This window comes from Astatotilapia calliptera, chromosome 6 (genome assembly GCF_900246225.1).
Source record: "Astatotilapia calliptera chromosome 6, fAstCal1.2, whole genome shotgun sequence".
Lineage (NCBI taxonomy): Eukaryota > Metazoa > Chordata > Actinopteri > Cichliformes > Cichlidae > Astatotilapia > Astatotilapia calliptera.
In genome coordinates this window covers 32137090-32145582 of record NC_039307.1, presented here as the reverse complement: position 1 = coordinate 32145582, position 8493 = coordinate 32137090, and the positions used below count along the sequence as shown (strand labels likewise).

The following is an 8493-nucleotide window of genomic DNA, read 5'->3' as shown; positions in this document are numbered from 1 at the left end:
ACAATAAATCAGCAGTCTAATGTAATGCAAATCAGTTTAACAAATGTAATAGTTATCACCTTCTTCTAATTCAGGAGAATAATGCAAACTAAAACTACATAATAATTCACAATCTTTAATCAGGGGTATAACATGGCATAAGGTAATATTATAATCCCACACACGGATACATTTTGAAATGAATATTTCTAACTTGACTGATCAGCTTATTGAGGACCAGCTCACTATGGGAAAACCAGACCATTGCAGCTATCAGTTGGGCCTGACTGGGTGCCCTATTTTCATCTTTTGTGGACTTGTTCCACTTCTCATCAGCGTGTCCTGGTTCCTCAACATCTGAGCGGACCTTGTTAATCCGGGCAATGTCGAAGCCGGCATGGCTGTGGTATGTTATGGCTTCATATTTATGTCTCTCGCTCATAAACATGGAGACAGACATGGAGAAAATCTTTGTTATTTGGCTTTACTTTTTGAAATTATCCTTGTACTATTTATATTTTTACTCTTTCTTTGATGTTGTTTTTCTGTTATTATTGTTATCATTTCTGCTTTTGCAACTCTTTAAATGTTGTTGTGGAAAATTTAACAATAACCTGCAACACACCCAGTGAGCTTGATTTGAAGTGGGTTTAATAAACACATTGCAATGTGGAGAGAGCATCCCAGTGAAACACCAGGACCATCTCTGAATTGTGGCCACCGCCCTTACATCTTATATACAGAGACACAGACAAAGAACATTCCACAAACTCTTACATGTTGGCCCCTCTCACGGGGGGGCTATACCTTCTCCCTCACAGAGAGAATTATGACCTTGTTTTCTGCTTGGCCGTCACCTAAAGATTTACATCCCTGATAAGCAGAAGGAGTCCCACTATCTGTTTAATGTCTCCCATTACAATGGCCTCACTGTGTTAACTTTCCACATGCATGTAAAGTAGTGACAGGAGTGCTCTTACTATAGTAAAGTGAGAAAGCGATATTATTATAACTAATGTAATATGATTAAATTTGTGATTAATATATGAGAAAAAAAATCTGCCATCACAATGTTTAACACCTTTTTTGTGAAAATGAAAAATGTCAAGAATTGAACTAATTGGTCTGATTAATTTTTGTTTTACTTTCAGGTCATAAGAAATGACTCTTCTCATTATTCAGACCCAATAGACTTGTCACACCACCATCAAACAATCAAAAATTTTGATATAAATTCAAAAATGTACTGGAAGCCGGTGTAATGATAATAAAACTGATGTAATGTGCTTTCTGTTTCGTTTCTTTGTTAAGAGCCTTCCAGCAGTTTTTCTAGACTGACTGGAGATGGTTAAGATTATTTTTGCTTAAACAAAGAAAAAGGCTGATACAACAGGTCTGTATCAGGAAGAACCTTTTACAGACCTGTTACACTAGTTTATTCCTGACTCCTCTAAACTGCTTGCAAAACATAGATCAGGAACTAATCCCAGTTACAGTCATAAGAAACAGGGTAGAGTAAAAAAAATGAGAAAAAAAACCCCCCATACCTTTTATCCTATCAGCCACAAAAGGCTGAAGGGTATTGTCATCCCACCAGGTGTTGATGTGATAACTCGAGAATGAGGTGATGTTTGATACAATTGGTGTATCTACTTGGATGCTGAGGGGAAGCATTAGCAGCATTTTTTTTTTCATTACCTTGGTCTCCCAGTAATTATGGAATATCATGATGATAATCTGTGGCATTAAAATGGCCAGTCTTCTTTTTAAATGTAAGCCCAAACGGAGAAAAACTAAAGAGATGCCAGTTATGTTCAGTCCTGACTGCACCCTTAAACCTGACTATCAGTCATCCATCTTTAAGAACTTGTACACAAAATCATGTCTTGTCCTTATAACTGTGTATTGATGGTTAAGAACACAGTTATCATTTCTGCTTTTGCAACTCTTTAAATGTTTAACACCTTTTTTGTGAAAATGAAAAATGTCAAGAATTGTCCTATTGATCTGATTAATTTTTGTTTTACTTTCAGTTCATAAGAAATGACTCTTGTTGTTATTCAGACACAATGGACTTGTCACACTACCATCAAACAATCAAAACCAATGGCATGGCAACAGGTTCCACAGGCTCCACAGGTTCTACATCATGACGTGGCTTTTCTAATTAGAATCAAAAGGAAGAACAGCAGCTACTGTACTGCAGTCAGCAAAAAGAAGAAATTCAAGCTTATTTCTATCTGTGGTCCAATACTTTAAGAAGCACGATGAGTGAGGGCAAAACTTCTACACTAAGTCAGTTTAACCTATTAATTTATGCCGGTTATGTAGTAGCTTTAACAACTTAGTGAAAGCTATATGCTCTGTTGGTGGATAATGGTGTGCCATCCTTTGTGATTTTCTTTTCACTATGTCAGAAAGCTGTTCATTATTAACAAGAAAATATGTCTGTTATAGCAGTTTTAATGAATATTTCTATAACTTTGTCATCTTTTGAAATAAGGTGTAAACTTCTGTTAAGTATTCAAGAATAATTTAAAAAAAGATACGCAGCTATGAACAGAGTCATTGAACTTTCTTCCTGTAACTGACACTACAACCAACTGTTGCAGTATACTACTCTAAACCTCTTTTCTTTTAACAAATTAGACAAATGCTTTCATTGTGCGATCTACTGTACAATATAAAGCGCCTTGAGGCGACTGCTGTTGTGATTTGGCGCTATATAAATAAAATTGAATTGAAAATTGAATTGAATGAATTGTCATATACAGATAACTGTTTAATTCCACTGTCATGTGGTGTGGTAGGACTCAGGCGCAGAGCAGAGTTCAGGGGAAAGCAACGTTTATTTACACAGTCACCAGGTGCAGATATATACAGTGAGGGGAGCGGGGATCCTGGGTCCGAAAGGGAAGTCCGGGAAAGGAGTCACATACACGCTAGCTCTTCTTCTTTACAACGGTTCAAACAACAGATTGGCTACGGGTCCGGGGAAACTGTGCACAGGAGAAAAGAGGGTTACACAGAGATCACAGCAGGTAGAATAGAATAGAATAGCCTTTATTGTCATTGTACAGAGTACAACGAAATTGGAGTGCCACTCCGTTGGTGCAAGATAAATATAAAATATAAAAAGTACAATAAAATAATCGCAGGTCCACAACACTTAAGGATACCAGGCTGAGGTTTACTGACGTGTCTAGCACAATCATCCAGCTGTGAGGCTGTCTGCGTCCCGGCCTTAAGAGTCCAACCCATAATTAGAGCCTGACAAGATGCAGGTGTGTGTGCCAAGGGCGGGAGCCTGCAGTGAGCTCCGCCCTGGCGGGGAGGAGAGAGGAGAATGTACACAAAACACATGTGGCCTTGTGGAGCCGGCCGGGCAGACACGGGGACCATGACACCCCCAGTATTAATTTGAATATTATCTTGGAACATGTATATTTTTAAAACCTTAAGTTGCAGTATTTCAGCATCTAGTTAGCCCTATTGAAGACAGCAAAGAAGTGACTTTTTTAAGTGTCAGGTAATTTCAAATGCAGCGTTTCTTTCAGCTCAGCAAATCTTAGCAAACACACAAACTGTTTATGTGCAGTTTGTTGCACAGTGTGTCGCTAGCGAAAGGTCCAACTGCTGTATTTTACAGGGAAAGAAAAGAAAGAGAGCTGACTTTACTCAGAGAAAGATAAGAAAGGTAACAATTGCTTAGTGGTGTTTGATAAACTGCAGTTTTAAGCTTACATGTACGTCCCCATGTTTTTAAATCTGATATTGGGTCCGTACATTGTACACTGCATTTTCAATAATGTGAAACATGCTGTAAAGGAAACTGTGGTACACTAACTGTGTTATTTAAAAGTTGCATGAAAATCCTCTGCAGGATAAACAGGTTATTTTGCTACACTGTGATGGATTAAAAGGTCACAGTTATGTTACATCAAGTGTAGCACAGATTCATATGAATTTTTGCTGATGATGCTGAGATTCATTCTCTGAATTCCACCTTCATACCAACTGTATAGTGCCCAGTGTTGGGCAAGTTACTTTGAAAAAGTAATTATTTATAGTTACTAGTTACTTCTTCAAAAAAGTAAGTGAGTTTGTAACTGATTTACAAGATTCTAAAAGTAATTAATTACTTGAAAAGTAACTATTGCGTTACTTAAAAAAAATTGTTTAACTCTCTGGGGTCCAGGGTATAATTGGTCATTTTTTAATACATTTGATGTTTCCTCTACATTTCACTTTTAAAAACTATTTACTTTGCCTTGTTTGGTATCATTCTTTTCAGCACAACCTCACGTGTCTGAATTTACAGTCATGTTTTCATTTTGACATACTGTAATAACACAGTTGATCTAAAATCAGACAAAAAACATAAAATCCGAGTAGAAAAAGTTATATTTTTTACTGTAACAACCACAAATATGTTTATTGAATCATATTTCATAACTTTAAATGCAAATATAAATTGTCAATTTTAAAATCAAATGCACAAGTTTTGCAAACAACAAAGTTATTTGCAGTTTCAATAAGATGCCACACAAATTATTTGTGCCACTCCAAAATAATAATTTCTGTCCACTATAAAGGACAACATTACAAGCCTGACAGCAGGAGGTGTCAGGCTCCTACCTGGAGACAGCAGTCGCCTCATTGTTCTGACACACAACACAAAACCATCCCCAACACTACACGCTAACTACAGAAGATTAACTACACACTCCAAACATGCTAAACGTTGCAAATCTCTCACATCTCAAAACTCGCTCTCTCTCTTTTTCTACTGTCTTTCTCTCTCACCCTCTCTCGCCGTCACTCCTAAAACTTCCCCCTCTTCCTAAACAACCAAATGTCAAGTTGCCCATTTTTTTTGATTAGTTGACATGGTTCATTTTTCCACCAACACGAACGGGCTGTTTTTTGTTTTGTGTTTTTTATTTTTTGCTCATAAGCAGAGAGTGCTTGCTAGCCCTGTGCTCAGACAGTAAACATGACGAAACTATTGAGGAAAAAACACACATATATATTGTTTATCATGACTCTGGTTTTACGTGGCCTATCAACACAATTTAAAAACTGGTATATATCACCTTGTTGCTTTGTCATCTTAAGGTGGTCGTGTGATTGGCTTACCACGACTACTTTATTCTTCCTCAGTCAAACAGCAGCACTCATGCGATTGTTTTGCCCCCTTAGCTCCAGGTGTTGTGCTAGACAGTGATCGTGATTGCCGTCCGCAGGAGCGCGCACAGCTGCGTAAAGCTGTAGCGCCCAGATTACTTATTTAATCTGATATAAGGTGCGGTAAGATGAACACAGCTTCAGCCGTCTGTTTGTTGGAAAATTTTAACGCGACCGCACCACATTTTCTTGTTAGTAACTGTAACTAACAGAAGGTTGAATGCTACATGAACAGTATAGAAACTTATACAAACTTACAAACACTGGTATCAGAGCTCAAATAGAATTCACCTATGAACTTTGGGGCCTTTTATACACTGCAGCACACCTACCCTGCAGCTGAGCCAGGAACCACACCTCCGCCACACACTCATCCGAGTTTGTGTGTTTTTCCGTCTGACCAGATGCAGCTTTCTGCAGCATCTTTTAAACATCCTTATACTCTGTGGCAGGACGTGGTCTGTGGTGCCACTACAGGGGCGGCACACACCTGAGCGCCATCACAATCACACCTCACCGACTTAAAAGCTGAACTAGGTCCTGCAGTGTTGTTGTTGTTGGTAATGTGTGTTTGTGAACGGCAAACGAGTGTTAACAACAAGATGCTGGAAGCACGAGCATGAAAGTATGCAGTGTGATGTTTAATTACTCATCACCACAATATATTTATGTGTTGAACAGAAATCATATCCTTCCTTGTCACTAAAAAACAATTCTGTAGGACGATTTTCACTAACTAACTCAGATTGATTCTCAGATTGATTGTTAGGAAAAATTGTGGGAAACAGAAAGAAAGTGGGAGAGTATACAAGAGTTATCGAACCAGACCCAAGAGCAGAAGACAAAAGTGAATGGCAGCTGTGGCAACTCAGTGAATAAAATCCAGTCATTTTCATGAAGATCTTCTACACAGAGAAAGATTTAAGGTTAAAAACTGATTCATAACAAGTTCCTACAAAAGTACAGATAAAGCATTAAATCAGCAAGCAAGAAGTGCAAATAGTGTCATAACATACTGTATGAGTGCAGAGGTCAAATAAGAAAATTGTTGACAATTTACTTTTAAGATATGCAAAAAAAATGTCTTTATTGAATTTTGGGAAACATTTTTTTCTCCTTCAGCTTGAACCAGAGATCCCTGTCACAATTGCCATGTCTTCAAGACTCCTCTTCAAGCAGGAACAGCAGGACCATGGCCCTGCCTTCGATTTTGTCAAGGTCATATATTATGAGGGGAAAAACACATACACAAAATTGCATGTAGTGGTTATGTGGAAGATGAGAATATACCACATAAGAGAAAGCGCCACAAAAAACCTGCACATACATACTGCACTCACACAGTTATTTAACATTCACTTCATTTTAATTGCTCTTTCTTGTTGTGCTCTCAGGCTCTGAAGGCAGTCAATGCTGAACTTATAAACCATTATCCTGAGAGTGAGGAGCTCTTTAAAGTCAAACTCATCAATGACAGCTCATCATCAGACTTTCTCATGAATCGGATCCGTGAACATGGTGAGTTTATGACACCTCCAAACACACTTACTATTATTTCAAATACATGTGTCTTATGAGGAAACTTCTAAATTTTGAGAAAATGGATAAATGGAAACAATTAGACTGAGACTGAGACAATCTTTCCACTTCTAAGTGATTCTAATCAACTCTTGTTTACCCCAATACCTTTTCTAAATCATTCAGGCTTCATTTGTACAGCACTTTTCATGCCCTTCAAATTTTTAAATAGATTAATGACAGGCTTACAATAAGACAACAAAAACACTAAAACAGAATCTTATAAAGTAGAATACACTTGAAAGTGTAAGTACTCTAAAAACAAGTCAATACAAAAATAATAGATATAAGTAAGTAATAGTAACACTATTGCTAACACTACTCTGATGAATCTAAACAGATTTGGTAAATCAGATTGTCCAGCAGCCTTTTCATTACTTCTTGTTTGCAGGGCTGGAAGAACTTATCACTCTGGTACCTGTGACTGAAGATCAACCTGTGAATAAGTTACAAAGAAACAACACCCACCTGTACCTGTCTGATGAACCAGGGTTGAAGGTTCAGGAAGCTTTGAATGAAGGTAAAAGTGTTAAATGTGGTGCTAATTTTAAGACAAAGTGCAGTTTCTGCTGTTGTACTTTAATGACTCTGTGTGTTACTGTGAATGAATGTCCCTACATCAGGTGTAGCAGCTGCTATCATGTTCACCCCAACAAACATCATCACAGAGTCTGAGAATCAGCTGCGTGTTGCCTTTGATGGCGACGCTGTCCTCTTCTCTAATGAGTCAGAGCTCGTGTTCAAGAGTGGTGGACTACAAGAATACTTGAAGAATGAGAAGCAAAATGTTGAAAATACAATGAATGGGGTATGATAGTAACACATTTTACCTTCTTTAATGTTTAAAAAACACCTTATTTAACTCCGTGGTTATAGTTATGTTGTCCTTCTGCGATGTCATAAACAATATATATTTAATCAAAGAAAAGAAAATGTCTGTTAGATTACATTCAAATAGACTGATATCAACTAAATTATCCAAAATACACTTTCCTGCTTTGACTAGTTTGTCCTTTATTCAGGGACCATTCAAAGGATTCTTGGAGGTTTTAATAAAACTGCAGAAAAAGTTGCAAAGCAAAGACCCGTGCAAGAAGTTTCCCATTCCCATTCTTACCTACCTGGTGACATCTCGAGGGGCAGAAGACTGTGGCGGCGACCGAGCTTTAAACACTCTGCGCACCTGGGGTCTGGAGCTTGATGAACCTGTGCTTCTGGGAGGGGCTAACAAAGGTCCTACACTGCAGAGGATCAAGCCTCACATCTTCTTTGATGACCAGCAGAGACATGTTGATGCTGCATTGGAGGTCGGCACAGTGGCATGTCTGGTGCTCTCACCAAACTAACAATAAATAGCAATCTGTTGATTGGATTTTATAACTGCTGGAAATATGTGAACTTGAAAAGTATGTTTCCATAATGCTTCATAAATGCAAATAAATTAACAAGCAAACATCTTTATCTCATCTGTGGTCTGTTGTGTTTTTTTCTGCAGTATCACTGTTTTTGTAAATTTTTAATTATATCAAATGCTTCTTAGTAAATCAGCTGTTTGTGAAAATCAGCTGATGGTTTTCTTTTCACTTTTGAGTGAAAAACAAACCACTTCAACAACTGAATCAGCAGATCATACAGGCATGGCAGAAGTGATGAAAGCATTTTTGTGACATTATGTTCATAAAAAAATATTGTGTTATTATATTATGTAAAAAAAAAAAGTCTGAACTATGTGAAAGAGCTGCAATAGTA

The 8493-nt window shown here is 37.6% G+C and overlaps 1 protein-coding gene across 1 annotated transcript; it reads left to right on the top strand.

Moving 5' to 3' along the window:
- The first annotated feature begins 5785 nt into the window (after positions 1-5785).
- Positions 5786-8192, top strand: LOC113024537 (cytosolic 5'-nucleotidase 1A-like). Its single transcript, XM_026171720.1, has 6 exons — positions 5786-5791; positions 6289-6384; positions 6561-6684; positions 7136-7264; positions 7368-7552; positions 7767-8192. The coding sequence occupies exons 1-6, from the start codon at positions 5786-5788 to the stop codon at positions 8088-8090; spliced, it is 864 nt and encodes a 287-aa protein (XP_026027505.1). The 3' UTR covers positions 8091-8192.
- Positions 8193-8493: the final 301 nt, after the last annotated feature.